The following is a 14789-nucleotide window of genomic DNA, read 5'->3' on the forward strand; positions in this document are numbered from 1 at the left end:
GACTTCTGTATCTTCTATAATGTTGATGATATCGGCAATTTATACTCAACTTAATATGCAGAATTTTTTAAGAACAGTACAAAGTTACAAACTACTGAATGGGAGCTATGGGAAACAAGGGAGGACCTTTCACATCCTAGAGTTGGAAGGGAATGAACCTGGTCTATCATCAAATTTTCAGGTATATGTAATTCCAATTCTTCATAGGCTCAAAAGCCATTTTATTCCTCCCTTTCTTCATTTTCCTTGGGTCTTCTACTGAAAAACATTTAAATTGATCCATATGCAGAATATAATTTTTTCTAAGTAAAGATATAAGTAATTAAATCCCATAGGAAGGGGGTGGATTCCACTAGGCCATAAGGCCACTGCCCTCATATGCGAAAGCAAAAGCAATTGAAGCATAGAAAAAGCATAGTAACATTCTTTTACTTGTTTTCAAATGGAGACTGCAATTGTGCAAAAAGTAAACAACTAGCTGGTGATTACCTTATACAATTTTCTTTTTCTTTTAAAACTGTCATTCTAGTTATGACTTCTTCACATGCCAAGAGTGGAAAATAAGAAAAAAAATAAATACATAAACCCAGCATTGCTTCCTCATCCAAATAATTACTATCTCTGTATCTCAAAATTAGGTTGGTAAGGTGATATGCTTGGTTTGTTTATTGATTTAGGTGCATTAACAGATTGGAAAGTTGCACTTGCTGATATTGGAGTGACATTGTGGTGGAAAATCGTTTTAGAGAACTAATCAGGTGTGTTTAGTTTCGTAAATTATTTTTTATGTATAAGCTTATACCATGTGTTTAGGGTGCAGAAATCTCTATGCTTTTAAGTGATTGTTCTGTAGCTTAATTGGACTAAAAGCATAGCTTGAAATATAGGGTTTAGGGATGCAATGGATTCCACTTTACGAGTTTAATTAAAAAAAAAAAAAAAAAAGGATGAATTGAAATATAAAGTTTAAAATAATATATTCTTTGGAATTGGAGAAACAAATTAATGAGTGCTATTTTGTAAACCAGCGTAAAACATAGCATTGGAGATAACTGGATTTTGTTTATTATTCTTTTCTTTACTAGTCAGCATGATGCCTGGTGGAATAGATGAGACTGCTCTAAGACTACTCAAATATCCTTGAGATTTGAATTGATTTTTGAAGGATCATACACTCCACTATATCTCAAGTTTCATACAACACCTTTAAGATTTAATTTTTCTGTGCTTTACAAATACCAAACTTTCTTTTGTTATCTTTTTGTTTAAATTCAGTTAAGTTTCTCAGCTTGTCATAGCTTTCCTAAAAGTCAGATTAAGAATCGTTATCTTGTTATCTCTCCATTGACAGATTTAGCTAATCAAAATACAAGAAATCTTCAGCATGCAAGATGCTGCAAATGTTACAAATTTCATCTTCTACCAATACCTTTTTGAGGATAGCTTCAATTTTTAGGCAACTGCTACTTGGGATGTTCAACTGCTACCTTTTGGAGCATCAATATTTTGTTCATATCCTAAAATTTCAAGGGTAATTACTTCACTCCCCCCACCACCCCCCCCCCCCCCCCCCAGTTGTTTTGTTGGGGAAGTAAGTTGTCTATGAGAGTCAGTTTGAAGTAAATATTGATTTTGCTTGATTTCTATATGCTTCTACACTGTACATAAACTTATATTAATCAATTTCAGAGAGAAAGAGATTAATCTGAATCACTTATGTATGCTATACTATTTTCACAGCTCAAAGTTCTGTATCTGCATTATTGTTGTCCCACTAGTGTAACAAGCAGTAAACACTAATGCTCACTATTTGTCTGTATTGACTGTTTTATGCATGTAAATTGGATTTGTTATAAACCCTCTGCATTCCAAGATTTTAGTCTGCTTTCACTATCAATTTAGAGAGACTAGAAAAAAAAAAAAAAAGGGGAACAAAAATGAAAAAGGGCTGGACTTACCTTCTCTAACTACCTTTCTATTTCCTTTATTTTCATTTAGCTGAGCTTATGAGTATTTGAATTGAAACTTTTTATGGAAACTATTCTTCTAAATTAGTGATATAACTATTTTGTCGTTTACAGGAATAATAATTTCATCAAGATACTTAAATTTATTTTAGAATCTCATGTCCTGTACAATTGGCATGCAAAAGACAATAAAATACATTTTTCTTAGGTATTTACTTTGTTCTTAGAAGCAGATTATTTGTTAGAGATTTACATTCAATAAAGTATGGTAGCATAAGCTTATATCATCTACGGTATGATTTGCTGCAATCCTAAATGTTTCATTATGTATATTTGAGTACAAATTCTGGAAGGAAAAGGTTCAAACCTCTGATAATATAATCTCATTCTTACCCTACATTGAGTTGAAGCTACAAGGATTATTTATGAGATTGCAGGAAAGTACATATGATGATAGGAACCTTATGAGGATTATAAGATTCTCATCACATTCATTTAAAGTTGCATTTTCCATTCTAAATCTCTCTTGTAATATATTTTAGGTAAGGGAATTTGATTGGTTGGCCTAACCAATATAATGTCAGATTGGACAGGACCACATAAAATATACATCAATCTTCCCTACCTATTAATTTTCTGAGCAACTCAGTCCCCTCCCATTGCATTAAAAAAAATTCTCTTGAGAACTTCTAGCTGAATAGAGTAAACTTTAGAAATCATCCAAAATAGCTTACTAATTTATTTACTAAATTCTGGATGCATGAATTACTGTTTATATAACATCCTTGATGTGCGTATTGGATATATGGGAGGTATAAATATGTGACTTTTGCCATTGTTAACAGGCTCTTGCAAAGACATTAACCATAACTCAGTTAGCTTATTGGTTGGAACAATTCACACTATTAAGGCCTAGCATAAGTGGATTCACTCTATGCAAAACTTAAATGGTAAGATGTTTCTCTAATCTTATTGTCTATTATTTTAATACTCTTGAGCTTTTAAATTTCGGTGGATCTAGTAGGGTGTGATAAAGAACTCCACTGATTCAATGAAGGATTCACTGGACCTAGATTATGCCAACATGGTATGGTACGTTGTCAAAAGTCAAATCTCTGTTTTTTGTAACTGATTACCTTGATTAAATTACTTCAACTGATTGTCTACTTGTGTATGTTGCATATTAGTTTTATCCAATGCAGGAATTGGATTTCGAAGAATTCTTTTAGGCTGCCATGAGTGTGCATCGGCTGGAAGGAAGGAAGAGCAGGGAACAACATGCAAGGCGCGCCTATGAGCTGTTTGAGAAGGATGGGAACAAACCAATTATGATAGGAGGTAGGAGGAACTTGCTTGTCACTTTCGAAGGGCAAATTTTGATTCAATTGCTTAGGAATGCATCCATTATTTACTGATAATGGTTCTTTGATTATGTTTTCCTAATGGCAAGTTGGCAACTCATAGTAACTTGGTTGCCATATTGGTATTTGGAAATTCTTTTGCTTGGATTTTGGGTTAGTTTCTAATTGAGATACTTGACTGCTTTTAGTTTTTTTCCTGGCTTAAAGAGATATGAACAAAAATGAAGAATCTTTTGAGATATCGATATGTACTACAATTTCAGATGATGATGTTGGCAAAGAATTTGAAAAGCTTAACCTAGAGAAGAAGAAATGTATAACCGATAGTTTAAATACTCTGCTTATTATACATGAATTGTGATAATCATGTTGCACCCACTTAAGGCAAGATACCAAGATTGAAAATTTTTTTTTATTTTTTTATTTTTTTATTTATTTTTATTTTTGAGTATCACCAAGATTGTAAAGTTGGGTTATTACACAGTTTTTTTTTCCTTAAATCCCGTGCATTGCGTCTACGGCTAGTTAAGCATACACCCAACCCACCACAAAAAATAGTATTTTAATTAAGAAAGTTCTTTTTTTGGCTGAATAATTAAGAAAGTAATTGTTGAAGTACACATCTCTCTTCTCGTATTATTGTTGTGTGTGTGTGTTTTTTTTTTTTTTTTTTTTTTTTTTTTTTTTTTTTTTTTATGAGAGTATTATTGTTGTGTTAATAACTTAATATAGCTTAGAATCTATCGTGTGTGTGTGTATATATAGCTTTAGCATATTTACCGATCCATTAATCTCTTCTTCTTTTTTCTTCTTTTTTTTATTTAATGTCTGAAGAATGAAGATAAATCTTTAATCATACGAACGTGTTTAAACCTTACATATTTTCTTCTACTTCTTCTTCTTTTTTTTCATTTTTTTTTTTTTCATATTATTGTCATCACTTCCTAGCAAGTATATATTATCGTCCCTAATTTGTTCTCTTTTTTGTGGTCAAAATGCGTATATACGCTGTGGTCAACATCATAGGCAATTTTAGTTCAAAGCCACAAACTCCGTTTAGAAAAAATTTTGGTGCACGTGGATGTTTCCTCTAAGTTATAGGTTGGAGAAGCAGGTTGGAGAAGCAAGCCTCAAGGGATTTGTATTTTTCATTTAAGTTTAAGAGTAGGGCAGCTATTAGGAATGTTGATGGTGTAACGGCACTGCCACATACCATCCTACTGCACCATATTTAGAATATCTTGAACCAATTATGCTATGGTTTTGCTTTTTGGTAACTTCTATTTGGTTGTTACCTTTATGTTTTGAGGTTAAATTGCATATTTGGTCTTCAATCTCTTTGACCTTTGTTTAAAATCGTTCTTTATATTAAAGGGTGCACTAGTCCCTATTCCCTATACTTTCTTCCTATTGTTTCAAAAAGGCCATTTGCGTCCCTACCTTCATAGTGTTTCAAAAGGTCTTTCTCATCATCTAATAAATGAAAATTGCCAATCTAATAAACAAAATTCATGCCTATTCATCAAACTAGGCACGGAGTTTCTATATGCATAGAGTACATAAAAAATCCCAAATTCCCAGTTCAAACTAGGCAGGAATTTTTTTTTTTCCCAGCTATTAAAAACATCACAACCACACCAAGGTTTCACCCTTTTTTCCCCTTTTCTACTTGATTATCTCGTTCAAATCTAAAAGAGTGCAGAATAAAGTTAAATAAATATCCAGCCTCCCATCTGTTAAGTTGTATCAAGTAAAGAAACACAACGCCAAGAGCACAGTAGCTTGATGCCATTGCCAAGTCTCCTTTATAGGGAGAAACAAGACTAGGGTTCAAATCCAATCCCTATTTATTGTACAAGTTGTAACAATCCAATTATTCAAAATAAGTACAAAAACATCACTGGTTAGTTATATTCTATATTCCATTGCAGAGAGTTTATTGTCGTTTCCATCAATCCATAAAAATATACAGTTGAACATATATTTACAAAGTTTTCACGTTTCCATCAATGCACATAAATTCCCAGTTAAAAGACCTAAGCTTTCTTCATTTTCTCGTGTATTTACAACATTTTCACTATTCAGTGCTCTACCCTAAACATATATATATATGAAAAATTATTAACAGCAATGAGCACCAATTCCTTTATACATGAAGTCCTTTTTTTTTTTTAATAAGTTTTTTCTTGCCTATAAAAAAAAAAACCAGCAATGACCACCCAAAATAGAAAACTATATGTCCACCTTGATTTATGTACTCTCTTCCGGCTTCAGAAAATTGTAATATTCAAGTTGAGTCATCTCTCCACCATGTACTGGGTCAAATTTGCATCGGTAGAAACTGCATTCACAAACCAATTAACAATTTCACTATAAGTAGAATTTAGAAACTAAAAACCATCAGAATTGGATTACTGGCAAACACATGATTGAGTAAATGAAAGATGACCATATAATGAATCAGCACAGAATTCACCCACTTGATAAAAAAAATAAAAGAATAATTTCTCTTTATGAAAGGACAACTAAAAAGAAAAATTGTTTCATGATCCGATCCATGGCTGGATTTCCATATCAAAGTAACCAGATCACTACCATGGTAACAAACTATATCATGATCCCACTTATTGCAATCAAAAACTTAGTAACAAGAATTACTAAGCTGACTGGATCATAGAAACGAAATCCAATGCATGAAGAATACAGAATTTCTTAAAGAAGATATATCTCCTCTCCTCCCTAAACACATAGGAAAGACCCAGGTTCTAGAAGATCTACAACTAGAGTAAACAATGGTGTAGGTACTATCCTCCCTGTAATACTAAAGGGGTCAAACTTAGGTACAATATATTAGGTTCTCCAATTAAATTCAAGCACATAGCTACATTGAATTTAATTATCCTTGGAAAAGATAACATTGTTTATGCTTCATTGACAATCATGTGTTTGAATTTAACTTTAAAGATACCATTTAAGCCACTCCTGTTCCTTGAAGCAAAATGGAGGATAAAATGCGAAGGGGTCCAGCAGATAGCAAAAGATGCTGGATCATAGCCCTTGCAAAAGGCTAATCTTTATGAACTAAATCTAGAATTTAGAACACAACTTGTAATCAATCCTTTCAGTATATATTAACAACACAATATTTTACTTTTTAAAATGATTATAAGAAGAGTATTCTAGTAAGAACTAGAGAAGAAATGAAGACAGCAAAGAGGGGCTATAAATCTTCAAGTTGATAGCAGTTTTAAAATTAAACAAACTCTAGAAAGAACTAGCAACACCTTTTCATATGGAAAATAAAGGAGGGAAAGATTACAGGACATGTATTGAAGGCTAACTGAACCGTCACTGTCCAACTCATACATTGAAGGTTGGGTGATAATCCAGAGAGGGAGAGAGGTGATATGACTTATATTACAATATGATTAGCTTACCTTCCATCCATGCCAAGAATCATAACTGTGTTCTTTTGGTGGCCAAAGGCAACAATGTACCGTAACCCTTCCTGCAAGCGAAACTGAGCCATTGACCACTCTGAGCTGAAATATCTTGGCAGCACACCTGCAAAAAAAAGGCCATTATCCAGTGTTGGCACTCCAAAATATGAACATCAAAATTGGTTACTTCATTCCAGTGGGCTTCAAAAGGCCACTGATAAACATGGCCTGCTAGTTGATATGAAGTTACCAGTAATAGTATTAACTATTTACTAAAACCTAGGCATGCACTTCCAAGCAGTAAGTTGACGAGATTCAAAATCAATATATCACCAGGTTCACTCATGTCAACTACATAGCATTGAAAGCCACACCTTTACACAGAAATGATCAGAATAATCATCTCTGGGTATCCAAATTTTTTAGCCCTTAAATAATTCTAACTGACAGCACTCAATCACTAAATGGAAAGAACTTATTAGTGTACAGCACATAGCAATTACCTTTGAAGAAGGACAAAGATGAAATGGCTGATAGTTTAGAAACACTGGGTTCAGATGCACCACGTGATCGATCAGTCCCCAATGCTCCTGAATCAATCTTAAGACCGAATACATGAACAGTTCCCTTGTCACTTGAGACAGCTAGCCACTGGGCAGTCGATGAAAAGGCAATGCTATGTATCTCTGCTTGTTCTGCACCTCTCCTCACCTACATAAATTCAATGTACAAACAATGAATACACACAAGTTTTACTTCTTTCAAAGAAAGTAGGATCAAAATTTTCTATGCATGTTGGTTTACTAAAATCAGTTCTTGAGCAATCTTAACCTGATAATTGTCAAGGATATTAATAAGTGGAATTGATCAGGGTCAAATAGAGATAAAGCATGGCCCCAACTGATCAAAAAACCCTATAATACATTCACTACGTTTCAAATCACTTCTCAACTCATCTGATTGGAATGTTAAATTTCCACATCATTAAGCAATTCAAAAACACATTTCACAAAATACTAGGATATAACCTCCCCAACCCCCCACCCCCAACCTTATGGATAAATTAACCAAACAGTAAACACAATTTGATTAAATTAGGTTTGAACTAACTTTTAATAAAGTCTAGTAAATCATAAACATAGGTCTCCTCCAACATATTACACGACTTTTCACATTACCATTCAAATAAATAATACAAATCGAATGACCACCCACATACATGTTAAGGGCAAACTACATTGTTGGTCCTTAAGTTTAACTCATGAGCTATTTCTGTCCTTTAAATTTAAAACGATCATTTCTAATTTAGTTCCTAAAAAACTCAAAAGTGCTGGCTTTTAGTTTCTATGAAGTGATTTTTAGTTTGGTAATGTCATCTTAGGAGCTAAATGCTACGTCTAGTTTGGTCCTAAATCTTAACTCATGACACTAACATGAAACGCCAACAAGTGTTAGTTGAACTGAATTTCTATGAATTGATAACGTGTTAGTTTTTAGTTTAATAATGTCATATTAGGCGCTAAACGCTAATCAGTGTCAGTTGACCTACAAGGCTATTCGCGGAACCGAGACTATATTTAAGCCTTAAATTAAATTACCTCTTGTATCAATGAGCCATCAAAAGCATTGAAAACCCTAACCAAGGTCCCTCTACTACTAGCCGTAGCCAAAAACCTTCCATCTTGCGTGAGACCCAAGCAAGCCAGCTTCGAATCATGCGCGTGAATAAACCTAGTCCGTTTCGCCACATAATGATCGACCCGAACCTGCCCCGTTTGCAACCCGGGGCAAACCAGCACCATATTCGGACCCACGCCTTGCGAGACCTCGCAGAGTCCACTAGGGTTCGGAGCTGTCTCTATCTGGTGCAGTAACTTGAAGCACACGTAGTCGTAGACGAAGACCTTGTGCACCAAAACGACGACGATTCGGTCCCGTCGGAGCCGGACCGACTTGACGTCAGACCTGAACGAGAGCTCGCCAAAGCACCGGGAAGAGTGGTCGTCCCACATCAGCACCTTCGTGGGCGGCGCGTGGGGTCCACGGGGGACGATCGCGAGTACTTGGGAGCGGAAGAGCATCTCGACGAACCCCATGCCGCCGCGTGTGTCGTCGATGTCTCTCCGGAACATCTCTCGGACCGGGTCGCAGTCGTAGACCCGGAAGCCTTGGGTGGTGCCTACCGTGAAGCAGGTGTGGTCTTGGTTGAAGGACACGTGGTGGAGAGCCGTGTCCCGGGTCATACCCGAACCCGGAGTCGGATACGTTTCCGTTGTGGTGTTATCGGATTGGGGTTGGGATAGTGAGTCGGGGTCGGAGTCGGAGTCGGGTTGGAGTGTGAGATTAGAGAAATAAGAAGGGAAGGAAAGAGTGGTCATCGGTGAAGAAGGTAGGTTAGAAGGAATGTTTATACTTTATTACTTTATAGAGTTTTTGTCCTTTTCAACTTCGCCTTGACTCCCGTATTCTACTCTAGTATTCCTTTTTTCTTTCTATCTTAAAATTTTAAAAAGAAAACTATGATAAATGATTAAAATAATTAATAAGTTTAAATTTTAAAATTTGTTAGTAATTTGTTAAAACTTTTAATCATGGAATTTTTAATTGGAATAATATTTTAATCTTTATGAAACTTTTTTTGAGATGGAATTTTTATGAAACTTAAAATGGTGGAATATAAAGTTTTTTGAAACTTGGGTGACCGTAGAAATAAGTTTTCTGATAGATAATAAAACCTTTTAATAAATAATAACGAGTGACACATGGCAAAATCCTATTATATAATGTGGAATATATTATATATATTTACTTATTTGGTGTAACTACAATTTCAAAACCCAAGTTTTAGTATATGATATATAATATAATTTGGCTTAAAAATAAATTGAACAAAAGTATGGTGTAAGGACACGATTCTCAAGCGGCCCAACAATGACGTTGGGCTCGCGCGTGATGGATTCCTCACAATAAATTTTGTAGAGAGTGGGCTTGAAAGGCTAGAGTTGGGTCACGGGGCGTTAGTTCAGGCCGGGCTTTAGATGAACCAAGACAAGAAAAGGTTTTAGTTTGGATATTCAGGCCTTACACCTTTGTAACTTGAGAGATTTGGCTCCTCGGATCATGTCCGAGGAGCACTAATGTTTTCTCCGGTTACCCGACGGTGGGTTTTACGGGGTGATACGCATATATTCTCCGGGCATTCTCCCTCCTGAAGTTTTTTCTCAGGAAGTGAGATGGGATCCCCCTTCCTTACTAGTTTACCTTTCCTTTTATACTAGCCTACGTTTGTTGTCCCTCGTCCACGTGTAGGGTCGATCTTTCCAGGACAGATATCTGTCCCATCAATCTAATCCCGAAATTGTTGGAGATGATCAATAAAGCCTAAAAATCCGGCTCTGTTGGGTGCAGCGTCATATCAGTGAAGGGTATTAAGGACAACTGCCCCAAGATATTTTCTGATCTCTCAAGTTAGCTTGTATTCCACTCTAATCCGGGAGACTTTGGGTCTGCCGAGGACTAAGCTGTCCTCGGCTGTATCTTCGGGTCACTTTGAGCTTCCTATTTTTGGACTTGGGCCCTGACCTCCTTTAGTTTGGGGCCTGTGGACTCCCCATAAGCGAGCGAGCCGGGCCCCTAAACTATTGGGCCCCACATTAGCCCCTCAAAACCTGGCTGTCCAACGTCATGGTTGGAAAGGTGGGTTTTGATAATATCAAGCCTTCATTGCGGTTCGTTTAATTCAGCCCTTGATCAACGTTGGCGACTCTTCACCTCCCCGAGAAATGTACCGGTCTATGAGCCGTTTTCCTGAATTTGCGTACGTTGCCATTATGCCGTCTGGTTATCCGCAGCGTGTCTTTAATATTTTCCCATTTACGAGACCTCCCAGATCTAACGGTTACTGATGGCGTGGGGGAACGAAACGGCGCATTCTTCTCTGCAGATTTCCCTGGGGATCTGAACGCAGCATATACCCTTTTCTTCGTCCCCGGGATAACAGTTGAATATTCTGTGATAAGCGCGTGAACATCGTCCAAGGCTGATAATCTCGAAATAATCCATCCGAGCAATCGACTGGGAAGTACGGAACTCCGATGGTGCTTTTGTGTACTTGGTTTCCCCATAGGCTTGAGTCCGAGGACCATACAAGGCCTAGGTTCCGTCCAAAACTTACGGTTTTTATTTTATGTACTTGGTTTCCCCATAGGCTTGGGTCCGAGGACCATGCAAGGCCTTGGTTCTGTCCAAAACTTGTAAGATTTCTTGTTTGTACTTGGTTTCCCCATAGGCTTGGGTCCGAGGACCATGCAAGGCCTTGGTTCTGTCCAAAACTTGTAAGATTTCTTTTTTTGTACTTGGTTTCCCCATAGGCTTGGGTCCGAGGACCATGCAAGGCCTTGGTTCTGTCCAAAACTTGTAAGATCTCTTGTTTGTACTTGGTTTCCCCATAGGCTTGGGTCCGAGGACCATGCAAGGCCTTGATTCTGTCCAAAACTTGTAAGATTTCTTTTTTGTACTTGGTTTCCCCAGAGGCTTGGGTCCGAGGACCATGCAAGGCCTTGGTTCTGTCCAAAACTTGTAAGATCTCTTGTTTGTACTTGGTTTCCCCATAGGCTTGGGTCCGAGGACCATGCAAGGCCTTGGTTCTGTCCAAAACTTGTAAGATTTCTTTTTTGTACTTGGTTTCCCCAGAGGCTTGGGTCCGAGGACCATGCAGGGTCTTGGTTCTGTCCAAAACTTGTAAGATCTCTTGTTTGTACTTGGTTTCCCCATAGGCTTGGGTCCGAGGACCATGCAAGGCCTTGGTTCTGTCCAAAACTTGTAAGATTTCTTTTTTGTACTTGGTTTCCCCAGAGGCTTGGGTCCGAGGACCATGCAGGGTCTTGGTTCTGTCCAAAACTTGTAAGATTTCTTTTTTGTACTTGGTTTCCCCAGAGGCTTGGGTCCGAGGACCATGCAAGGCCTTGGTTCTGTCCAAAACTTGTAAGATCTCTTGTTTGTACTTGGTTTCCCCATAGGCTTGGGTCCGAGGACCATGCAAGGCCTTGGTTCTGTCCAAAACTTGTACGATTTCTTTTTTGTACTTGGTTTCCCCAGAGGCTTGGGTCCGAGGACCATGCAGGGCCTTGGTTCTGTCCAAAACTTGTAAGATCTCTTGTTTGTACTTGGTTTCCCCATAGGCTTGGGTCCGAGGACCATGCAAGGCCTTGGTTCTGTCCAAAACTTGTAAGATCTCTTGTTTGTACTTGGTTTCCCCATAGGCTTGGGTCCGAGGACCATGCAAGACCTTGGTTCTGTCCAAAACTTGTAAGATTTCTTTTTTGTACTTGGTTTCCCCAGAGGCTTGGGTCCGAGGACCATGCAGGGCCTTGGTTCTGTCCAAAACTTGTAAGATCTCTTTTTAAGTAGCCTTTTCTCTATAGTTATTTTTTTTCGAAGGTTAGCCCCTGGGCCAGGGAGGGGAGAGTTGGTTCGAGGCCGGAAGCCCCTATAGCTGCCCGCTCCGTTAGCAGTGCAAGGCGTAGCCCTTAGCAGAAGCTTATGGCGGAGCAACAACTGTACGTCGCCGGAGATGGGAAAAACTCGTGAATCTCTGCTTGCTGGAGAGCTGACTCATGCGCCACCCATGCCAACGCGCAAGCCTTCCCACAGACGGCGCCAATTGTAAGGACACGATTCTCAAGCGGCCCAACAATGACGTTGGGCTCGCGCGTGATGGATCCCTCACAATAAATTTTGTAAAGAGTGGGCTTGAAAGGCTAGAGTTGGGTCACGGGGCGTTAGTTCAGGCCGGGCTTTAGATGAACCAAGACAAGAAAAGGTTTTAGTTTGGATATTCAGGCCTTACACCTTTGTAACTTGAGAGATTTGGCTCCTCGGATCATGTCCGAGGAGCACTAATGTTTTCTCCGGTTACCCGACGGTGGGTTTTACGGGGTGATGCGCATATATTCTCCGGGCATTCTCCCTCCTGAAGTTTTTTCTCAGGAAGTGAGATGGGATCCCCCTTCCTTACTAGTTTATATTTCCTTTTATACTAGCCTACGTTTGTTGTCCCTCGTCCACGTGTAGGGTCGATCTTTCCAGGACAGATATCTGTCCCATCAATCTAATCCCGAAATTGTTGGAAATGATCAATAAAGCCTAAAAATCCGGCTCTGTTGGGTGCAGTGTCATATCAGTGAAGGGTATTAAGGACAACTGCCCCAAGATATTTTCTGATCTCTCAAGTTAGCTTGTATTCCACTCTAATCCGGGAGACTTTGGGTCTGTCGAGGACTAAGCTGTCCTCGGCTGTATCTTCGGGTCACTTTGGGCTTCCTATTTTTGGACTTGGGCCCTGACCTCCTTTAGTTTGGGGCTTGTGGACTCCCCATAAGCGAGCGAGCCGGGCCCCTAAACTATTGGGCCCCACATATGGTTATACCTAGAATAAATAAATAAATATTGAAAAAGTTGTACAAACAAAGTAGTAAAAAATTATCGAAAATCATTTCAATTTGGCTAGAGAAACGAAATATTTCAATATTAGTTAATACTAATATACCATTTTGAGATTATTATTATTTTGTGTGTGTGTGTGGCACATGTGTGTTGGTATGTATACATGCACACATTTTTTTTATATGTTTATAAAAATAGAATTTCAAGTCCACATATTTATAAGCCCAATTTTATTTTATTTTTTCTTATGAGAATAAACCCAAATATGAGCCTAAGTACATTAACACAATGTATTAGCTCAAATAATATGTTTTATAATAATTTTAAATTATTTTTTATCATAACCACCAAAACATCATAAAAATCCTTCATAAAGTCGGTTAAAGCCATTATAAACTAGTATTTTATATGGCACATTTTAGACGGGTATAGATACTATCATACTAGTTTAGTAGTTTATAGAGTACATATCAACCGATACTAGTACGATATAAAGCAGTTTGGTAGATAAGCCAATTAAACCGAATAAGTAGGATAAAACTACTAGAGCAATACTTAGGTACAGTACTTAGGTGCTATTTCTTAGGTTCCTCTTTTAAAATTTTGCCATATGACTTTTTTCTCATGAATAGAAGTGTATTTTTTAAATTAAGTAACTACATAGTAGAATTTTAAGAGGGGAACTTAAAAAACAACACCTAAGATACTTTAAATAAGTTTTATTCATAAAACTATACCAAACATGCTTTTAAATTAAATGTATTAAACAAAGGGACAATAAGTAAATAATGTGTGATTTTAAATAAAACATGATTATAAAATTTTCAAAATAATGAGAATTGATATAAATAATTATAAATTTAATTATTAAGTATTTTTTAGGTAACTTTGGTAATGTTGTCATAATACATTCTAAATAATGCATCATGTGTCCCTTTGGTATAATTATAGGAAGTAAAGTTTTAGTTGTAGAACTTTGGTTGAAGAACCCGTTTGGCATTGTTGTGAAAAATAGAACTTTAATCATAGAGTTTTACTAGTAGAGTTTTTGCAAAATGAAGGTTTAAATGAAAAGTTCTTTAGTGTTTGAGAGTGATTGACAAATTATAGAACGTTTTCCTCAACTATCTTTGCGTCCTTGGCCTCTTTGACTAATGACTTTCACGTTAACATTTTTCATTCAAGGTGAGCTTAGATTGTAGAACCTACTCCAAAAGCTATACTTCTTATAAAGCCTTTATTTATAGGCTTGTAGAGATCTCATGAGCAGGTCAATGGTCATTAACTTTAAATCTTTTTACTTCTCAATTCCAAAAATGATCTAGTCAAAGTTTGAAGCTAATGATCAGGGAATATTTTTATGCCAACAAGCACCATCCAAAATTTTGCCATATTTTTTTAATTGATTACAATAGCCAATACCCTTGAAAAATTATCCAAAGCTTATTCAAATTCTTTCATGTGTGAGGTTTTAAATCCACCTCTCAATGTTGGAAAATGAACTTTCTTCACCTTATAGAGAGTTTTGAAGAATCTCTAACGCTTGATTGGATGAAGTTGCATTTGAAACTTTTTTG

At 37.0% G+C, this 14789-nt stretch overlaps 2 protein-coding genes across 8 annotated transcripts in view; one reads left to right on the top strand and one right to left on the bottom strand.

The window, feature by feature from the left end:
- Positions 1 to 3520, top strand: part of LOC126717302 (putative disease resistance protein RGA1) — a 47943-nt gene extending 44423 nt beyond the window's left edge. For 3 of the 7 annotated variants that reach the window (XM_050418850.1, XM_050418846.1, XM_050418855.1), the window contains exons 5-6: positions 2813 to 3059; positions 3155 to 3520. The gene's annotated coding sequence lies outside the window, so the exon portion shown is untranslated. Of the gene's footprint in view, positions 1 to 677; positions 759 to 1351; positions 1532 to 2812; positions 3060 to 3154 lie in introns of all 7 variants that reach the window. The other 4 variants (XM_050418852.1, XM_050418856.1, XM_050418848.1 and 1 more) reach the window with 4 other exon arrangements.
- Positions 3521 to 5211: 1691 nt separating this feature from the next.
- Positions 5212 to 9175, bottom strand: LOC126717306 (autophagy-related protein 18a-like). The gene is made up of 4 exons (XM_050418869.1): positions 8367 to 9175; positions 7272 to 7479; positions 6766 to 6892; positions 5212 to 5669 (listed from the first exon to the last, which is right to left on the bottom strand). Exons 1-4 carry the CDS (start codon positions 9144 to 9146, stop codon positions 5579 to 5581), a joined length of 1206 nt encoding a protein of 401 aa, XP_050274826.1. The 5' UTR covers positions 9147 to 9175; the 3' UTR covers positions 5212 to 5578.
- Between the last annotated feature and the right edge of the window lie 5614 nt (positions 9176 to 14789).

This window comes from Quercus robur, chromosome 3 (genome assembly GCF_932294415.1).
Source record: "Quercus robur chromosome 3, dhQueRobu3.1, whole genome shotgun sequence".
NCBI classification, from domain to species: Eukaryota; Viridiplantae; Streptophyta; class Magnoliopsida; order Fagales; family Fagaceae; genus Quercus; species Quercus robur.